This window comes from Diadema antillarum, unplaced genomic scaffold, assembly GCF_040938485.1.
Source record: "Diadema antillarum isolate AM-2024a unplaced genomic scaffold, OU_Dant_1.0 seq00000151_RagTag, whole genome shotgun sequence".
NCBI classification, from domain to species: Eukaryota; Metazoa; Echinodermata; class Echinoidea; order Diadematoida; family Diadematidae; genus Diadema; species Diadema antillarum.
This window is the reverse complement of record NW_027271224.1, coordinates 3,361-25,373: the sequence shown is the minus strand read 5'-3', so window position 1 is coordinate 25,373 and position 22,013 is coordinate 3,361. Positions and strand designations below refer to the sequence as shown.

Here is a 22,013-nt window from a genome sequence, read left to right as displayed (position 1 = left end):
AGATGAGGATTTTAGTCCACGTGTTGGTAATCCAGAACAAAAAAGATGAAAGGAAAAGATTTGAATGCATTTTTAGCATCCAGTTACTTTTAATGTTTGCATCAATTATTTTCAATGCTTTACACTTTTTCTTCAGGGTTTCTGATAATAATTTCAGGATTTTTACTGTAACATAATGACTCTCTTCCTAGTGTATAATATAGTTCTGTACCACGTCTGTACCATTAGTCCATAAGATTAAACTATAGTAAAAACAAAAGAATAGTCATTGTGGTACCATAAAATTATCGCCAGAAACCCTGAAGGCAAGATGTTGGTCACTAAAATCTTTGAATTTTAAATTTTGGTTGCCAGGAAATATCAAAATTCAATTTGAAATTTTGCTGCCGGATTGGCCCACCAAAAGAAAAATCTGGCTGCCTGACATCAAATTTTAGTGGCCTCGGGCCATTGATAATGTGAAGCCCTGTAAAAAATAAATAGATGAATACATGTATGTATATATATATATATATATATATATATATATATATATATATATAAACAAATATATATGTATATGGTCAATTCCCTTCGTTTGCATTTACTTTTACATTTATTTATCATTTGTGTGTGTATATAACATATGTACATACACATATATACATATATCATAGAGAGAGAGAGAGTGTGTGTGTGTGAGTATGTGTGAGAAGGGGTCACAACTATTGTATGTAGTGATAGAGTAAATAAATAAATGTATATATTTACTCTCTCTATATATATATATTTATAGAGTATGTTTATATATATTTATTTGGTTTCAATTTTTTATTTGATATTATGCCAATACGTAGACAACTTACTAAATATATATATGTACATGTATATGTATATATTTATATATATGTGTGTATGTATATGCGTATGTTTTCCTCTCGACCAAAATGATTTATTGAACTATGTCACTCACACATATAGTAACAATAAACAAGTACAAGTCTTGTGGTAAGATTATCTTTTCACAGACCATCAATTTATTGCAAATGTATACATCACAGTTTTGGCACTTTCAGTGAAAAGCATATCTATATGTCAATTGATACATCTTAAAGAATATATATGGATTAATAATACACACTGCTAAAACAGAGTGATGTGATACACTTGTTACATGTGCAACAGCATAATCACAATCATACTTTATTATACTTCATTGTTTTCCTTTTTGTAACTAAACATTATTTCAGTTTTGTTCATGGATATTCGCACCACTGTAGGATTTAGTTTAGATGGAGACATGGACACAAAGCCATTCTAAATACGCCAAATCACCACACCACGACTTTGAATGCAATGCACACTGCAAGTCACAGTCGCTCATCAACATCTTTGACTCATAAGAACATGATGCGGGCCCTTCTGCATGTAACACATTGAGCTGCAATATCAACTGTAGTTCTCTACTATGTCACCAGTTCAGAAGTGAGAAACAGGGAAATGAGTGTAGATTAAAGGACAAGTTCACCTTCATAAACATAAGGATTGAGAAAATGCAACAATATTAGTAGAACACATCAGTGAAAGTTTGAGGAAAATTGGACAATCGATGCAAAAGTTATGAATTTTTTAAATTTTTGTGTTGGAACCGCTGGATGAGGAGACTACTACAGCTTGTGAGTCATATGCGTACAACAGTATAAAGAAAATGTAAAAGAAAATTCAACATATTTTCACTTTTTTCGCATAATAAAAGAGCAATTGACTTGCCTCTTTCTAAAGGCAGGGGGAATAATATTACCCATAACATTTGTCGGTAACGAGTCAGGGGAATGTGTACTTTTTTCAAAAGATGGAATTTTGTGAAATTCTCTTTATATTTTCCTTATATTGTTGTACGCATGTGACATCTAAGTTATTCATACACTGCAGTAGTCTTCTCATCCAGCGGGTACTGCACAAAAACTTCAAAAATTAATAACTTTTGAACGGATTGTCTGATTTTCCTCAAACTTTCAATGATGTGTTCTACTAATATTGCTACATTCTCTCAATCCTTATGTTTATGAAGGTGAACTTGTCCTTTAAGAAATATGGGGATGGGGGGGTGGGGGGGGGGCAAGGAGGACAGAAAAGTCAGAAGCATGACTTCCTATATGAATAATATTTCTGAAAGTCATTTGCAATTTTGATTTCTGCACATATTATAGTTACACTCAGAAGGTGATCCTTAACCTCAAGGGAACATAAAGCTCTATGGGGCACCAGGTGTAAATTGCACAGTCAATTTCGTCACAAAATCAGTCATTTCATCATGAAATCAGTCATTTAGTTGATGAAATCGACCGTGCGACATTTGGTGCCCCATAGAGCTTATCCTTGAGGTTAAGGATCACTGTCTGAACGTAATTATTATTGAAATGCGTCGCCATACCAACCGTAACTGCAAAATGACCTTTCATATATCAAACATAAGGCCCAAGCTGGATGCACATGTACAAAGTGTAAGATAGACCACAGCTGCAAATTTACAAACATAATTTCGCTACTTTTATCAATAGTATCTTAAAGGAGTAGGAAAAAAATCACAGCACTTATGCAAGAACTTAATGGGATGATTACAGGAAATTCCAGACGATTTTCATAATTTCACATCACGTAGTATATAAATCGACAGCTCCATGTGTAGATTTGTGGAATTTATTGCAGTCCTTGATTGGATAAACCAATACTCTGAAAAGCCTAAAACAAACAACTGAACAAGGATGATGCCATAGGAGGCTCACATAATATTTCAGAAATGAAGCAATGTCATTCCATTACAATACAGCTTGCTTAACAAATTCACCTGTGAAGAATTTATGCATGCTTTCTCCTTTTGTACTACTTCCTAGAGCCCAAACTCATACATTCTTATGGTGAGGCTGCCATGTCTCATCCTTGATCATTGTGATTTGTTATAAATTTTGAAAACATTCTTACTCCTCATCCTGATCACAGAATGGAACGAATGGATTCCTTACTAGGGCAAGGTGCAAAATGCTTGCAGGAAAAATGCCCATCAAAAACAAATTACTTGCTCATTTCTCAGCAACAGACCCCATTGTGAGAGGACACTCCCAAGCAATGAAGTACATGAAGGCACTTCCACAGCTTCTACCAAATGTCGTGGAAGCCTCAGAGGTAGAGCCCTACATACTAGAGGTTCACCGGTATCATACTGATGCCAGGATACCTACAGCAGTGCAGCAGACCACGCAATGATAGACAACCGGTGGACTGGGATTGCTTCAGCAGGAAAATATCCTTGCCTCTTCAAGATGATGAAAGCCATTACGAGCTGCTTCCATGGACTCCAAGTTGAGAGTTCTTGCAGCCTAAAGGGTATAACATTATAACTTCCAAGACATCTTGCCTTGGCATGGGGACATTTGATGCTCTTCAAAGTGTTAAATACTCATCGAAGTCTTCAGGGAAGTCTGCTATGAAGCAGTATCAAAGGAAGGACCTTGAACATGACCCAGTGAATCCAAGTATTGTAAGAAAAATATGAGAAGGGCAAATAAATCATACATGGAAGAACTGGAGACAATAAAAACAGAAGCTTGCAGAAAAGAGAGCCAATACAGAACTGAAGAGGAAGACAACTGTAGCCATAAGACAGGCCAGACTCAAAGTCATGCTAGCAGCTCAACTAGCTGGAAAGAAGCATAGATAAGCAATGCTGATCAAAAGAAAGGGAATAAAGAGACAGTGCAATTAGAGGTGAAGCACAGTGGCTGTTTTTCTGTCTGTTAAGCAGGGTTAGTACCCTGTATTATAGAATAATTATAGAATAAGTTATTTTCTAATCCGTAACTTTATATTTGATAACAGGGATTCTTCTGCAAAGCAGCCCAATGCTGGGCAGATGATGCCAAACGACAAAATTATGGAAAATATCCATAGATAAAGGACGTAACCTGGGTGAAGTTCCCAACAGGCAAAGTTCTGAGGAAAGCGTGGAAAAATCTGGTTCACAGGAAAGACCACTTTGACCTGAAGTCAAACTCGCATATTTGTGTAAAGGCCCCAAGAAAATAGACCCCCCTACTTTTTTTTTGATAGTTTTTACATACATTGTATATGCATGGATATAAATTAGAGAACAAACCCCTCACAAATTTGACCAATCCACCCCTCAAAATCTGAGTGGAGCTAACCAAGCTGCCTCAATTCAGAGAAGGATGACATCACTCAGATGGATGTGGTTTTGAGCACACTTTCATCCCTGCATCCATCTTGACTGGACGTTTTACCTTTCTCTGCCTACAGATTAAGCAATATACACCCCCCCCCCCTTGTCACCGCGGGATGGGTGTTACAAACTGGCGACCACGAAGGGACAAGCGAGATCAACACTAGCTGTTAACGAGATATAGGATGAACTTCGCCTGTCCAGTGACAACGACCCTTCAATGACAGACAGAACGCATACTTGATTTGCTGGCTAGGCAGAGGCCCCGGTGAGTGGAACGCTGTGGTAGGAAGGCAACGGTAACAGTACGTGGAGCGTTTTTTGTTAGTCCAGTAGCTGTTGTGCTAGGTTACCATAGCTGTGACACTCGACGGGGCATACCTGGAGGCCACCAAATTGGCATCAGAGGCTGGAGAAGGGGACCTCCGCAAAGGCGTGTGAGGATTTGAAGATTGCGGGTGTCAAGGACGTCGAAGAGGGGGATAGGCCTACACTCTTGGTTGAGCTAGCCTCGCACCTGGTAACTGAAGGGTTGGCAAGGGGAGATGAGGGAAGACTTCCTGTCCTCACCAAGGTCATTGCCCTCCTTGGTGATGGTCGGAGGTCACCCCCCATTCTCGAGGAGATCAAGCCCATACAGCCACCACCAAGCACCGATGAGAAGCCCGTACCGTCCCCACCAAAGGCAGCTGAACCGCAACTTCAACAACGATTCATGCAGCTGGCCCAGAAGGATTTCCGGATCTCCGGCCAAATTGGGGAGCCGGGACAGAAGGACAGGCTGAGTTTCTCCAGTCTGGCCCATCAGATCACAGCGGGAATAAACAAGGGCTACACGGATGAGGAGATCGTGGAGGCGGTGATACGGGCGGTAACTTCGGGAACAGCTCTTCGGAGTTATCTCGAAGGTCAAGGTGGGCTCACCTTGCCTAGCTTACGTCGGATGCTCCGTGCTCACTTCCAGGAGCAGAACCCAACGGAATTGTATCACCAACTCACAAGCTTGGCACAAAACCCCAAGGAGTCGACCCAGTCTTTCTTGGTCCGAGCCCTGGACCTGCGACAGAAGGTGATCTTTGCCAGCCAGGAAACAGACAGTGGGCTGACATGCGAGCCATCATTGGTCCAGAACATGTTTCTGCACTCGCTACTGGTATTAAATGAAGGAAACAGTCAGAAACTATATCAGAGCTTGCAATATCTGTGGTTCTCGCAAAGGGACCCAACAAATCTCCTCGTGCACCTCTCAAGAATTATCAACAGGGTGCTCCACTGGATAGAATAGCGATTGACATTTTGGGCCTTTTTCCCGAATCTGATGCTGGCAACAAGTATGTACCAGTGGTGGGAGACACATTCACTAAATGGATAGAGGCATACCCAATCCCCGATCAATGCTCCAAAAAAAAAAAGCCAAAAAAAATTGTTCATGAATTTGTTTCTGTGTTTGGAATACCTTTTGAGATTCACTCTGACCAGGGCAGGACCTTTGAGTCAGCCCTGTTCACTGAAATGTGCAATGCTCTAAAATTACATAAAACAAGAACATCTAGCTACCACCCACAATCTAACGGCTTCATTGAACGCTTTAACCAAATTTTAGCAAACATGATAGCCTCATACGTCAGTAAACATCAGAGGGATTGGGATGTGAACATCCAATTATTGACAGCTGCGTGCCGCAGCACAGTGCACCCTACCACCGGGTTTTCGCCAAATTACCTTATGTTGGGTAGAGAAGTGAATACACCGCTATAAGTTATCCTAGGCCTCAGGCAAAATGAAAGGCCTAATAATGTCGAAGAATGTAGTAAAGATGCAAGAACAATTGAACGAGTCATTTGAGTTGGCCAGAGAACAAATAGGGAAAACTGCAGAAAGACAAAAATGTGATCATGATGTGCGATTGTGCAGTGAAGGGAAATATGGAAGGAGGATTGCAACATAACTGTGAAAGAGTTTTTTTGTCCTTTGTTGGGGTAGCCTTTAAACAAGGCGACTCGCTCTGCGTGCCCCCGTATAATAATTCATTAGATATAGAGCAACGTGTTTTCAGCTCATGAATAATTAATTTTCGCAGCATTCAACCAATGAGATAAGAGAATTTCCCACGGCAAGTGTCATGGACTCATTTATTATTTGATGGGGTATTTTTTCGGATAATTATAAAATTTACTTCTTTTTAGTCATTTAATTTTATATCGTACAATTTTCTGTGCTTCTTATAACTATTTTATCTGTCTTTATTTCTTAAAAAAATAATGTAGTAGAAATTTTTGGATAATATTTAGCTTTTTTTTTAAAATTTTCTACCCACTAATTTATTGACGATTGCCAGAGAAAACATTCTAGCCTTTGCTCCACGATTATACACTTTTTCAATTACGTTTTGTCCATATGCCCGCGTGCCAATCGTCCTCGGTAACGGTTAATAACAATAATAAAAGGCTAGTTTAAGACTAGGCTTGTTTTCGACGATCACCTGTTTTCTTGCATGTTGTGTTTTCCGACACTATTTATCATGGATACAGCGTTTTAATGACGTTTTTTGGGTATCAGACTGCGTTGTAACTGTGCAAAAAATGGATTCCAAACGGAGAAAAGTTCGGAAATGTATCAAGTGTGGCAAAGATGTTCTGATCTGTAGAAATTACCGGAGGATCAACAGCAGTATCGCAGAAAACTTACGGAAATTTGGATTCGATCTGCGAAACACTACTGCCGATGAACGTGAAACGGGAACCAGGTCATCGCCTCATGCACAGGGCCAAGCCCAAGGCCAGGGTGCTGTTTTAGCAGGAGATCGGGAGGGGCCACTCTTTCAGGGTCTGTACATTTGCCGATCATGTTTAAACCAATTAAACAAGATGACTGAGCTAGTAGATACAGTGTGACAGCAGCACTAAAGCCTTCAACCGAAGCATTTTCGCCCAAGTTCGAGATGCCAAAATATGGAGCCAGACCAAAGAGGATGAGTGATGAAAGTCCAAACGTACACATGCGAAAGAGCAAAACTTTCAGATGTTATTCGCCAAAGACAAAATCACCCATGAGATCAGCACCCTCAGTAACGCTAGCTTCAGGAAGTAGAAAGAAAAGGCTTGACTTCACACCCACAGAACGTATACTGTACATGTAAGTAGAGTCTAGATCTAGTCAAGATAGGGTAAACAACCCAGAATTCGGTCAGTGCCAAAATTTGGTCAGTCAGATATTTGCAGCCTAAATCTATTCACAAACACCTGAGTAAACATTTCGAGGGTTGATTAACAGAAAGACGTAACTCACCTTTTTGCCATTTTGAGGTTTTGGTACCAAAATAATCTGCACTACCCATAGCTATACACTGCGCTGTGGCAAAGCGACAGCACTGTACCTCCGTTCCATCTAGCACATTGGGATTGCGTAGCGACTGTCCTAGAATTTCTAGACTAAGTCATTTAACCAAAAAATAAAATATTTTCTTATATTCATCAAGTCTAAGCTTGATGATGGCAATAAAGAAATTCAAGAAAATGTTTCTAACTTACCCAAATCCAGGATATTCCTCAGTTGGTCACAGCCCACGGAAGATCGTTTTCCATACATTTCCTATGGAGTCGCTCGACTGTGCGCCTCTACACTACCCACAGATACATGAACATGTACAATGTTTGTCCACAGTACCAAACATGAGCTCAATGAGACACTTACAATTTGAGTAACGTACAGACCCGAATGGCAGAAATTATTTTAAACCTCACTTTTCTCAAAACCACTGTTTTTGAGTTAAGGCCTTCTGCTTATCAACCCTCGATTTATTCAGGCGTTTATGAATAGATTTAGGCTGCAAATATGTGACTGACCGAATTCTGGGTTGTTTACCCTAGATCTAGATTCTGGACCACACATTATAAACTAAGTGACCCCCCCCCCCCCCCCCCCCACTCCTCTCATGAGTGCCACTCTGCAGCCACAGGTTAATGTGGAGAATAAATTTAATAGAATAAGAATGAGGCGCTCTGACTCTGTAGTACACGTGAATGTATTGCATGCACGCTCATCTCACGTAGCCTAACCATTTATAAGCCCTTTATAATAAGGAGGCTGGGACATATGGAAATATTTCCAGAGGTCTACTCACCATTTCACGGCACAATGACTCTCATCGACCACCAGAGCACACAGGTTCTCCTGCCAAATTGGAGATGAAAATAGCCGATGTCCTCGTGTGTGAAGAGCAGTTTCTGGCGACATAAATACCAAAGAAAACTCTCCATTTAGAACTTGATGTTCCGTAGAAGATCCAGGGGAAACGTCTCCCATATAAACCGCTGATATGCCTAGCCGATTTAGAGCTGAAACCTGGTCCTCCATCAATGAAATTAGGGGTGATATCACAGCTGCGATATTGACACTGACAGCTACAGCTACAGGTTGGTTGGTGCAGGTTCGCTCGTCAGTCTCCGCCAACAGTGCAGGCGTAAATTCCTCCACGGCTTCGCTGGAACAAATGAAGTCTTTGCATAATGGTATGGCTTGGTAAACAGCACTTTTACCAAAACCAGTGGGTAAATTGAGAAAAATGTCCCGACCAGCTAGCGCACTTCGAATAGCAGCCTCCTGTTGTGGCTTAAATGAAGGCAAATGAAGTCTCTCAGCTGCATTAATTAAACTTTTTGTTACTATATCAGAAGATGTTGACAAGCTGGTAAACGCAGCCATGTAACGTTGATTGTGAGGCACCGAGAAACAATGTGTGACGTCATTAACCCCTTATCAATATTTATGAATAGGTGAGCGATCGTAATTATGATCGGTTAACTATTCTTATTCTACTTAATATTAACGAGGCTTGCCTTGGTGCCGTGTGTATTTTCTGCGTCAAATTTGTACGCAAATTTGTCAAAGAATATAAAGCAACAACAACGACAAAAGTACACATCCCTGAACGAGTGGATAAAGGCGGCTCGCTCCGCTCGCCGGCCAACAGGTTTGTGGGGTAAACGCGCTATACAGGGGCACGCAGAGCGAGTCGCCTTGTTTAAAGGCTATTGTTGGGGCTGAGCAAGCCGACAAGCTGATTGTGAATGCCCATCATAGACCGACCACTCCTTATCACCCCAGTTCTGCGGCTGGGAAGAAGTCCCGCATTATCCATACTGGCTTTGCTACTTATGTACTGAAAGAGAAAGCCAGGAAACAGTGCATAGAAAAACTGAAGCACTGTCAAGGACTATACAATGAGTCCAAAGTCTACGTCACTGACAACTTGACTATTCAAAGAGAGTTCTTCAGCTCAGGAAAAAGAGACCGCCTCATCTGGCATGACTGAAGAACACAGGAAGGAGGACTTTCTTTTGATATCATGGCCATCGACAACCGCATCATCGATGCCCAATTTTACAACCGCATCATCGATGTCCAATTTTATGTTGCATCGGGCAACACGATGACAGGCTCCCTGCTCGGATATGAAACAGCATGTTCAAGTGGACTTGTACGGCTACACGATTCAATACACAATGTCGCGACTACTACTCAGCCCCTTGATCGGGATCGTTACAATGCTGACATCGTGTCCTGGTACGACACTTTGTTTCGTGGAATTGGAAAAATGAGCGATCACGAAGTGGAGCTACATATTGACCCATCTGTACTACCAGTAGCTCAATCGCATCAATGGCTCCCATTTCACCTTCGATCTAAAGTCGAAGAGGAGCTCCACGACGCGGACATCATCGAACGCCTCCACGGTCCGAAACCGTGGATTTCTCTGATCGTAGCGACACCAAAGCCCAATCGCCGACAAAATTCGCATCTGTGTTGACATGCGGGTTCCGAACAAAGCAATCACCCGATCAAGGATATCGACACCCACCATTGACGACATCATCCAAACTGATTGATAAACTTGTTCGTTACAATGAGCTCCTACTGCAGACTGTGTATATACACCCAGTTTCAAAGATAAAATCTCACTTATCCTCCCAACTCTCTCTGGGTGAAGTTCATCTCTTTGTAGTCTCTGTGTAGAGTATATACTTGTACACATACTCCCAATCTATATACGCACCACTCGGCACACTGCTAAAAACGTTACAGGCATATCACAGTGAACTGAAACTCCCCAGCAAATAGCTGTAGCTGGGGCAGACACAACAACAATGGCAGGGATAACAAGTGCAATTGAACAGAATGATAACAGAAATCAAGTGATTGTACAGCTGTTGAAAAGTAAACATGAAAATGACTTGTAGCGTTACTAGTGCAGAAAATGTTCCTGTAGTCACAGAACAAAGGAGTGTCAAGAGTGTCAAGCTTGCAAGTGCAGATGGATCACGACATTCAGTAAAAAGTGAAAAATTGGTTGACGCCTTCAAAGCAGGGATGGAGGTCATGGACCAGGAGGATGGATTGGCATGCATCAAAGCTGAGCATGAGTATGCTCAGAAGATGCAGGTAGCTGAGCGAAAGTTAAGAAAGTTGAAACTAATCAAGGAACATAAGGAGAAGTTGGCTCAATTAGAGGAGGAAGAGGATTTCTCTCATTCAGGAGATGCAGATGATATTCAGCTTCCAGAGGAGAGTAAGAATGAATCAATGCAGAGGTTTCTCGATTCCCAGGAGGAAAAGAAAGGCTCAGCCACTTCTATCCCTCATGTTGAGACAATGGAAAGCAAGCCCACTGATGTCAATCCAGGATCTACACCAAGTGGCCTAGAGAGAGTAGCAGAGTCATTGGTTGAAGTGGCCAAGACGATCGCCATGTAAAACGCCAATACGCAGCAGGTAGCGATGACCAGTCAATTTCCAGGAATTAACCTTCCTGTCTTCAGTGGAGACCCTCTGCTCTACCTTCTTTGGAGAAAAGCCTTTGGTAGTCTGGTTGACAGCAAACCATTTCCGCTCTCAATGAAGTCGCAATACCTCAGTAAGTCAGTGGCTGGGACACCCAAACAAGCTGTTGAGCACTACCTCCTCTTAGGAACTGAGGATGCCTATGAAAGTGCATGTGCCAGCCTGCCAGGCTAGCAGAACGCTCTGGAAGTCCAAGCGTTGCCTCCTCTGAATTCTTGGATAAACTCAACACATGGCCAAGAGTTGGTGACAGGGATTCAACTGGGCTGGCTAACTTCTCCGATTTCCTTGACCAGGTTGGAGCAGCAAAGCTTACCATAGCCACCCTCAACATTCTTGACTTCCCGCAAGAGAATGTTAAGTTGTTGGAGAATCTGCCAGCATATCTTGAAAGGCAGTGGCGGGAGGAGATCATAAAGTGGAGAGGACGCGGATACGGTAACTACCCACCCTTTGCAATGTTTGCCGACTTTGTGAGAAATTCTGCTGGCAAGGCCAACATCCCAGAATTGGAAGATTTGAAGCGAGAATCCAGATTCAAGCAAGCCACCTCTGGAGAGAACAGGAAGAATGCTTCTCGGAGGACAACGCTGACATCAGGTTCTAAGGTGAAGCAGCAAGGAAAGTATTCCTCTTGTCCCTTATGCAAGAAGGATCACCATCTTGACGAGTGCCAAGATTTCAAGAGAAAGGAGTACTCTGACAGGAAGAAGTTCTTCTTTGAAAGACGGCTGTGCATGGGATGCGGTATGTTTGATAGACACTGAGTCAAGGACTCTCCTCAGCGCAGGACATGCCAGGTATGCAAGGGCAGACAAAGTAAGTGCTTTGTACCGGCTCGACCCATTCATCGATAAAGATGGACTTCTACGTGTTGGAGGACAATTAGACAGAGCCAGTACAAATGTATGTCTAGGGATGTGAGGCACCCAGTGATCCTACCACAAAAGGGTCACATCACGTCACTGCTGATACAAGACTGTCACAACAGAGTCGATCATATGGGTCATGGAATGACTCATAATGAAATCCGCCAGAGAGGTTATTGGATCATAGGTGGCTCATCCGTGGTATCTCATTTCATTGCACAGTGTGTGGTCTGCAGAAAGATGAAAGGAAGCATGGTGCAGCAAAACATGTCGGAACTTCCCAAAGACGACTGGAACCATCTCCCCCATTTACCTACTCTGCTGGGGACTACTTTGGACCATTCCTAGTGAAGGAAAAGAGAAGCCAAGTCAAGAGATATGGTGTGCTCTTAACATGTATGTCTTCGAGGAGCATCCATATAGAGGCTGCCAATAGTCTCAGTGCAAGCTCGTTCATCAATGCCCTGAGACGGTTCATGAACAGACGAGGAGCCGTGAGGCAGCTGAGATCTGACCGTGGTACTACATTTGTCGGAGCTCAGCATGAACTGCGAGATGCCCTGGCAGAGATGAACCAGACTGAGGTGCTGGAGTACCTCCTTCAGAACGGGTGTGACTGGGTACCATTTGTAATGAATGTACCTCATGCTTCTCAGATGGGTGGTGTCTGGGAGAGGCAAATTAAGACTGTTTGGCATGTCCTAGAACCTCTCCTGGGGGGCGTTTCATCAACGAGTTCGTCGGAGATTTTCACCGACAAATTAGCTATCAGCCAATCAGACGCAAGGATTTCTGTAGCTTTTAACAGTTGTCGGTGTAAATCACCGACAAAAAGTTTCATGAAACACCCCCCAGGAGTCACAGGGAAGTCAGCTTGACGACGAGGCGCTGCGGACCTTCATGACCGAGGCAGAGGCAATCGTCAACTCAAGGCCCCTGACGACTGGTAACCTGAGTGACCATGGTGCACCGTAACCTCTACCCCCGAACCAAATCCTGACGATGAAGGCCAGGATCACTCTTCCCCCTCCTAGTGTGTTCCAGCGCGAGGACAGCTATGCTCGCAAGTGGTGGCGAAGAGTCCAGTAAGCCACCAATGAGTTCTGGGCTAGGTGGAAGACGGAGTGTCTGCAGGAGTTGCAGTCTCGGCAGAAGTGGGTCTGCACCGAGAGAAACCAGGCTGTTGTCGATATTGTGATTGCAAAGGAAGGCAACAAAGCTCGCTGCTGGTGGCCCCTTGCACACTCCATTGATGCCTATCCTAGCAATGATGGGTGTATACGTAAGGTAAAGATCTTGATGGCTGACAGGTCGTTGGACAGTGAAGGAAAGCGGCAACACCAACCAACCAAACTCCACAGACTGGTCAGTAAATTAGTTTTGCTTCTTCCTGCTGAAGATAGTATACCACACGGAAGACTAAGGGGTCCCTACAAGGAGCCAGACTATTTTGTCCTGATCGATTAAATGTTTGAGGCTCGGAATATCTAAACCAAATTACTTGTCAATACCACCGGCGAAAATAATGCAGAAGAGAGATGCACTGTGCATCATTAGTTGACTAAATTACAAAATGATGGTTTTGTATTTTTTGGATGCTATAGCTGCATACATACTGTATTTGATTAAGCCTTCTGTTTTATGTGCTAGCAGATTTTGTTGTTTCTTAAAGTATGAAAGATCAAAAGTTGATATTTTTGAATATGTATATCAACATGAATTTGGAGTAAATGGTACTACCATTAAAAGGAGCCATGTCACTACAGCTACATGTAGTGAGATAAAATTTCAATGTCTTTGTGTTATGTAACAAGTCAAGACTTACTATGTGTGAAACAGGTCTGAAGTGACTAGACTATACAAGAACTCTAATGTCAACATAAGACCCCTCTTCTTCTGGAGTTAATGTTAACATTACATAAAGACCCCTTTGATTCAGCCCAAGTTTAACAAGTGGTCAGTGTTGGGAAGGAGCCCCTCTGTGTAATAATGTAGAGAAAGTCATTACAGCCAAGGACTCCATGAAGTGTAGTTGTGTCCAGATCAAGAAGGCAGATTTTGTGATGCCAGTAAGGCCTGAATGCGATTGTTATCTCACGATCGATGACAAGTTTGGACTCAAGAATTAAACCGGATTTAGCTGTAATCTATGTTTCCAGTGTCATCTGTCGCATCTTGCGAATAACAATACAGGGCATATCACAGTGAACTGAAACTCCCCCAGCAGCTAGTTGTTGCTGGGGCAGACACAGCATGTCTCACCCTTTTTTCTTTTTCTTTATCTTTTTTGCAAAAGACTTCCCCCACTTTCTACAATGGGGGAGGGAAAATGAGTTGTTTATCAATGGTTTAATATACAACTTTTATCACTACATTTTGCTTAAATGCCTAAGCTTATCCAAGTAGACTCATAATTAGACTTTGAATTACCGACATAAACGCTTCTTCATACTCTTCCAGGCAGCACCAGCCCCAAAACTTGGGGTTATACGAGATGAAAACTTATTTCGAGCTGTGCATACTGTGGAATGATTAGAGACAAAAGAGCAGCCAATCTAAATGATCCCGAGTTGAAAGTTATGTAGAGGCTTTGTAATAGAGACCAACGTACTGTACTTATAGAACAAATGGCCTGATATAAAATAAATGATAATAAAAATAAATAAATAAATGCACAGAATCCCCCCCCCCCAAAAAAAAGGAAAAAATTACATTAGATAAATTCCCGTCTGCAATGTATCAGCTTGCATCCTGTAAGTTGCCCCGCTCCCTCTCTCTCTCATCTTCCAATTTTTCCAGCGGAATCCTCTCCCGATTCCTCGTACACGAGCACTCTTCCCTCCTCTTCTTGGAGCTCTTGTGATGTTCTCCACCCGCATACTCCGCCGCCAGCTCCCCGCATCTCTTACAGCAGGCCGTCTGTCCCGCCTCCCGGCAAGCTGGGCAAGAGAGGACCAACTGGTGGCAGTGTTCACTGGTGCAGGGCTGGTACTGGTCCCACGCACTGCCGCAGTGGAAACAGTCTGGAGAGTGACAGTGAACACGTACATTGATGAAAAAAAAAGGAGAGTAAGGACAGTATTTAGTACTTCAATTTTCATTCATTACTTTTTTTTTTAGTGTGTGCCTTTGAAAACATCAAGACATTCATACAGCTGAAGGTACACAGACTCCATTTCCTTCTGCTTTTTCTTCGTTAAAGTTGTCTGGCTGATTTAAATTTTACTTTTTAGATTTTACTTCAGTCCAATAATTAGTGAGGAAACTACATGTACAATCAAAAATACTTTACAAATATACTTGACTTACAAAATCACTATATTTAAAACTCATCAAGACTAAGTTCAATTTCTGAATATTTTATAGAAATAATATTTGAGCACAGCTCCAAATCAAAAGCCTTTTAAAAATGACGAACATATCTACATGTCTGTTCAGCAATATCCAACTGGAAATTTTATTCGCAAAACAAACAATCAAGAAACGGATGAAAATGACCTTCCTCTAAAAAAAAAAACTAAAATCTGGTCCTTTATTTCACAACTTTTCTTCTCTGCATTTTTTTTTTTCTTTCTGACTCCACTTGACATGTTAGATGCCTTTACAAATGAGATGGAGGGTTGAAAAGTTTTAGTCTGTGTTCAAAACTATATAAACACTTTGAAACTCAAAATGGGCCAGAGATCCAAACAGTGAATAAAATATCTTGATCAGAGAACCAATGCAAGCCAGATGTTTCATTTCCTAGCAACATACTTGAAATAATGTCCTGGTTGGTGTGTATGGAGTAGCGGTCGTCGAACACAAACAGCTTGCCCCGGAAGAAGCCGTCGGGGTACTGCTCTATGTAGCGGTGGATCCCTCCCTTCAGCTGCAAAACCTCTTTGCACACACCCTGGGGATGCATTAAAAGTCAACAGCATAAAACAAAGACTGTCTGAAGGGCAACATACTACTTCCCGGTGATCATATCGCAAGACCATGGCATGATATTAACCCAATCCCTATCAAATTGTACAGACTTCACGGAGGACCCTAGCAGGCCCCCAGAGGCAGGGGATTACTACCAGCACACATGAATTGACATGTGACCATGCATCACAAAACCAACAAAAAGTTGCACCCCTTGATTTTACATGAGGACTCAAAAAAAAAAAGGTGAAACAGGTCAACCAAGTCAATTTTGAGTTTTCCATATTTTCTGAAAGAGCTTTTCTTCTTCTACATTATTCCTACGCTTGGGATCATAAAATGAATGGGAAAGTGAGTTTTCAGCAGTTTTTCTACAACCCTTTTTTGTAGAGTAGTGAGATCAGGTATGTCTTAGAGGCCCCTTTTTATTTCTTTAAAATCCTTTGCACACTCTTCACTAATAACTTTTGACAGGATAATGCTACTGCTTTGAAAGTTGACATTAATCATGGACAGAATGTGTTAATAAATCATGCTCAATTTCAGCTTAATCTGATTATCCCTTCATTGTTATTGATCCAGTGGTTTACATCCTGTTTTTGTCCCATTCATCCAGAGCTAGCACAGTTTGGTATTATCTAAAAGATTAAGCACTTGAAAAGACCCTGTACTTGGGCCTCTTTTCTCAGTTCACACTTTTCCAGAGCATTTTTTTCCCCAACCAAGTCAATCTTGAGTTTTTCACATCTACTGAAAGAGCTATTCTTCTTCTACATATTTCTTAAATTTGGAATCATAAAATGAATGGGAAAGTGTGTTTTCAGCAGTTTTTCTACAATCCTTTTGTTGTAAAATAGTGAGATAAGGTATGTCTTGGAGGCCCCTCTTCATTTTTTGAAAATCCTTTGCACACTCTTCACCTTCACTCTAATAACTTTTGAAAGAATAATGCTTCTGCTTTGAAAGTTAGCAGTAATCATGGTCAGTGTATGTTAACAGAGCATGCTCAATTTCAGCTTAATCTGATAATCCTTTTATTGTTGTTGCTCCAGTGGTTTACATCCTGTTTTTTGTCCCATTTATAGCACAGCTAGTGCGGTTTGGTAAAGATTAAGCACTTGAATAGACCCTGTACTTCAGAGCCTCTTTTCTTAGTTTACACTTTTTCAGAGTGTGTGCATTCTTTCAAATATTTAAATAGGTTAGGGGAGTCCATTTGAATTGAGTTATACATCATTTTAAAGCTTAGAGTCTGCTCTTTCAGAATCGGTCTGTAACTAAAAATCCATGTAGCAAAAAGAGTTGCTGAAAACTGTTTATCCAATAGTGGTGAGCCAATGGAGTAAAATTGGAGTCAAAAGGGGCCTGAGCTCTCGATCCTAGCAGAATCTTTGTCAGACTTTGCATTTGTTGGTTGACTCTCACTTTCATTTTGTTGCCTCTTCTTGGTACACCAGGTTAGGGCTCGCTGCTTGCTCTCCCCCCCCCCCCCATCCCCCATGCTGTTGCTATTTCACTCTTTTCCTTTCTTTATCCCTCTGTTGTTCCTTATCTTGTCTGATGTTGCCTCTCTATTCATCCTTATCCTTTACAGGTTGGCCCCTTGGTCCTCCGGATCATCACTGACCCTCCTCTGCCTTTTGTCTGTCCACCCTCCTACTTTAATCCCCCTCAATCCCTTTACCCCTTGAGCTCCTTGCCCATGTCCTCAAACGCTTCCCTTTTGTTTTCTTTGTTCTGTGTCCCTATCCCTCCCCTGACCGTGCTTGTTGTGTATAGTCCTTATGTGATTGCTTTCCCTCCCTGTTTGTCATTTTGCCTCTGTCGAAGATTCTGCTGTGATCAAAAGCTCAGGCCCCTTTTGACTCCATAAAAATCCATGTCTCGCCACTTATTGCTGGTTTCGTGATGCAGGGTCACATATCAAATGGTCTCCATAAATACTGGTCGGCGATTGGTCATAATGCAATCACGTGAATAATGTAGCGAGGATCAAAACTGTTTACATTGCAAGCAGTGATGTCACGTTAGGTGATATACCTTCAGAAGTTGGCTGGCTGCCAGCGGGCCTAGAATGAAATGTGTGTTTATGTCAACCATATAATATAAAAAAATATTGCCCTGTCTATCATGTTGATAATATAAGACTTCACAGTCTCTCGGGAGTTGCATTATACCTCTAGAAAGGCAATATTTGTGAAACATTAGATGGGTTAGTCAAATACCGGTTAGTGATTGGCTAAACACAGTCACGTGATGGAGGTACATTCGTTATGTTCGCCTATGGGCGAACATTCTTGTGAATGTTCTCCCATGGGAAAACATTTTCACGTAACAAATGACAGAAGGCCTAGGACCGCACGCGCACAGTGAATTTGGCTCTGCGCGAGCGAGTGATCAGGGCATTAACCGCGTTGTGCTGGGTGGTTGACGTTGACGTATTTGACGTATTTGACTAACCCATATAATATAACAGATGATGAATTTTGTTGTTGGGAACATGTACCAAACGTTCCACCCTCAGGGTTTGAAATGCTATTTCGGGAGGTAATAAGTCCCTCGACTTCGTCTCGGGACTTATAACCTCCCTCAATAGCATTTCAAACCCTTCAGGTGTAACATTCGGTATGTTCCCTCCCCTGCCAGTCATCATGTATATAATGTTGCCATTAGGCAACAATTTCTACGTACTACTATAAATTACATAGTACTTCTGAACAGAGTTCTTGAATTCAGAGTATGGAGACAGCATTTTCTCCTCATTTTTTTTCAAGCTTTCTTAGTCCCGATTTTCCAAAACGATGACCAGTGCTGATGAAATTTCCCATTACTGATTTGTATGAACATGCACCTTTATTTTCTGTACTGTTACATATATGAGTGTGTTTGGTATAAGAAGAAACAAGAAAATCCCTTACCACACGACACTGGGGCAATGTGATGCTGTTATAAAAATGAATGATGAAAATGATATTACAGTGTACATGTACATCAGCCTCTTTGATTTGACCTCACCATATTTCATGACAAACTTTCTCTTCATTCTTATATTTATGAAGTAGTGGGTGAGGTACATAGTCATATAAATGGAGGAGATAGGTATTGAGAAGACAAGCAAACATGTGATGTTAATTCCAAGCTATCTGTGGCATATCATCAGTGGCAACTACTGACAAAACAAGCGCCAGACACAATGCAACCTGATGATTATAATTAGAGGTAAACACTAATATACATCACCTTCATTTTCAGGTACGCCGAGCCGCGCTCGCATCGGATGCCCCCAGTGCAGTACATGAGGACACGTTTGTCAGCAAACAGGGCACGGTTCTTGTCCACATACTCCGGCCAGTAGCTGAACTTGCGGATGTCTGGAGTAATAGCATCTGTGAAGGCACCCTGTGAAGAAGGCAGGAAATACCGATAATTGTTGCTAGTGCAATGTAGTCTTTTGTACACTACACCAAATTTCAACACATGGGACTGCACTGTAACTCACACACAAACAATGCCTGGCAATACAGTCTCATTTATACACTGTAACATATATCCACATAGTTTGAAATTTGTTGGTACAATACAATCACATGTCACACAATCACATGTCAAGCTGACAGGAACTAAAACACACTTCAGTGAGTCAAATCATACACACTGCACACTGCATTTCAAAATAGTGCAAGGCACTCAGAAGCCAAACATTTATGTGGCCCAATTCCTGCAGGATTTCCAACAATTTTGGCCACCCTGGTTACTGGTAGCTGTTGTACAATTGTGAGTATACAACGTATCCTCTTTTCCAGAGAATTGTTTAAACAATTTCAAAAGTTGCTGAACAGTTCTCCGGTCCTACTTGGTCATCACAAACAAATCATTCCGTCTGTTCTCACTCATTGAGAGTGGCTTCTAAACTGATGCTACGTCTGCATTATAATGCTAGTGGCCATGGCGACTCCGTTTGCTCGAAATGTTGTGCGTCATGGGATATTGGTCATTTCTTCTCCATATTCAATCTTTTGGCCTTCTTCATGTACAGCCTGGGCTTTCTCTCCATATTAAAGATGCAGTAATGTGTTGTTCATTCTATTTTACTACAGCCTACTAGGTTTCTCATCCAAACTATGAGTGCCTCTGGCAAACTTTTTGACAGTTTTCAAATCGGAAGCAGCATCCACCGCAATTTCGGCCTGTCACGTTTGCTAATCCCCTCCCCCACCTTGTCTCATGTCCATCCTGTTTTGTCCCCAGTAGCCTGAAGCATGATTGCCGTGGCTGTCGGGAACATAATGTAAACCTGGCGTACGAGTGTGAAATCACATCAGAAAGTTTCCCCCTTTCCATCCTCACAGAAGATTCTCAAAACTGGTCACAAATTATTGCCTCAAACCTGACAAAGTATTTGAGCTGAAGACTTTGGGGTCAAAAGGGGCCTGAGCTTTCTATCCTAGCAGAATCTTTGTCAGAGGCAAAATGACAAACAGGCAGGGATAGCAATCACATATAAGGACTACACATGACAAGAACAGTCCAGGGAGGGCTAGGGGACACAGAATAAAGAAAAAAATGGGGAGGGTTAGAGGTCACTGGCAAGGAGCTTAGCAGGTAAAGGGAGGGAGATTAAAGGAGGATGGACAGACAAAAGGCAGAGGAGGGTCAGTGATGATCCTTAGGACCATGTGGTAACCTGTGAAGGATAAGGATGAATAGGGAGGCAGCATCAAACAAGACGAGGAACAGCAGAGGGATAAAGAAAGGAAAAGAGTGAAATAGCAACAGCAAGAGTGGGGAGGGGGGGGGGGAGCTGTGCAAGAAGCAAACCCTAACCTGGTGTACCAAGAAGAGGCAACATAATGGAAAGTAAGAGTCAACAAACAAATGCAAGTTATCAAACATATCAAAGACTTTCTCTGATCTCACAATTAGAAAACTGTACATAAGAGAATCCTTTCTGTATTATTTTTGACCAACCAAATGAACGATCTGAGGAGAATCCGGAATCAAACAAAAAAACACTGGAAAAAAAAACAAAAACATCATTGTATATTAAACTGTGTTTCATAGCAGATTCGCAGCAGAATGAATAAATGAACTCACAATCTTGCTTTCATAGAAATTCCGACAGTCGATAAGGATGGTGTCTTGAGTCTGTCCACCTTCTTTCTTGGTGCGGATCTCCGTGAGCTCATCATGGAACTCTTCTGGGCTGAGATGTTTTCCTATCAAAAGCAAAAATAAAAACAAAACAAAAAATCTAGAAAAGCACTTGGAGAGTGCAGACCTATGCCAAGTTGCTCATTGCCACATACATGTATACACGCATGCTGAAAATTTCCCAATTTCCCAGTGATAAAAATTAGGCCTTTGTTCACTTCATCAGCTTCCTGCAATGCTTAATCTTATATTTACTTACCTAGACATGTATAGTTTAGCTTAAATTCACATGTTTATACATGACTGTTTCGCCATTTTTTTTTACAGTGAAATTTTCATTTTTAGTGCTTTTTAGCTGCATCTACTTCCTGTTCCTTTTCATTCTCTTTTGCAACCATTTTTACAGTGTTTAATAAATGTTAAACTGTCATGCAGTAGAGTGTAGTTCCAAATATTCATAATCTTATAGGCCCTATTAAATGTATGTCTGTCTTATCTCCCCCCCCCCCCCCGATATTTTGTTTAAGTTCAGATATTTTCTAATGGTTTATTATAGTTAAGGGACATAGGGAATATTGTTGAATTTTTAAAGTTTGGCTTACTGTATGTTGAAGATGAAATAATATACAGAACTTTAGTTTGTCAAAACTTGTAAAGAAATGCATTATTAGAAAAAGGAAAAACATCGAAATACAAAGAGAACATAACTTAAGTTGATTGTTTTGATCAAATGCTAGATTGGAATAATGAATATTGCAGTTAAGAACCAATGAAAATTCTAACTCCCATATATGTATACCCCAGGGTATGTACATCCAATTCGTCGGGTGCCCGTGCATTGGCCGCTAACGCAATACAATTTGTATTGCGTTAGCGGCCAATGCACGGGCACCCGACGAATTGTACCTATGTCCCACCGTTTACGTCCAACTGAGTACGTCTGTCACAAAACTAAAACATAAAAATATCTCCATATGAATGTTTAAACAAAGCCTAATTTTGGTACTTAATTATCATTTGACATC

General features: G+C 41.6%; 1 protein-coding gene across 1 annotated transcript; it reads right to left on the bottom strand.

The window, feature by feature from the left end:
* Positions 1–12,903: 12,903 nt before the first annotated feature.
* LOC139727785 (thiosulfate sulfurtransferase/rhodanese-like domain-containing protein 2) lies at positions 12,904–21,053 on the bottom strand (the record flags this gene model as incomplete). The annotated part of the gene is made up of 5 exons (XM_071638759.1): positions 12,904–13,186; positions 14,759–14,948; positions 15,682–15,820; positions 19,078–19,236; positions 20,932–21,053. Coding segments are annotated over 5 exons (893 nt in total), but the record flags the coding sequence as incomplete, so codon positions are not given.
* Positions 21,054–22,013: the final 960 nt, after the last annotated feature.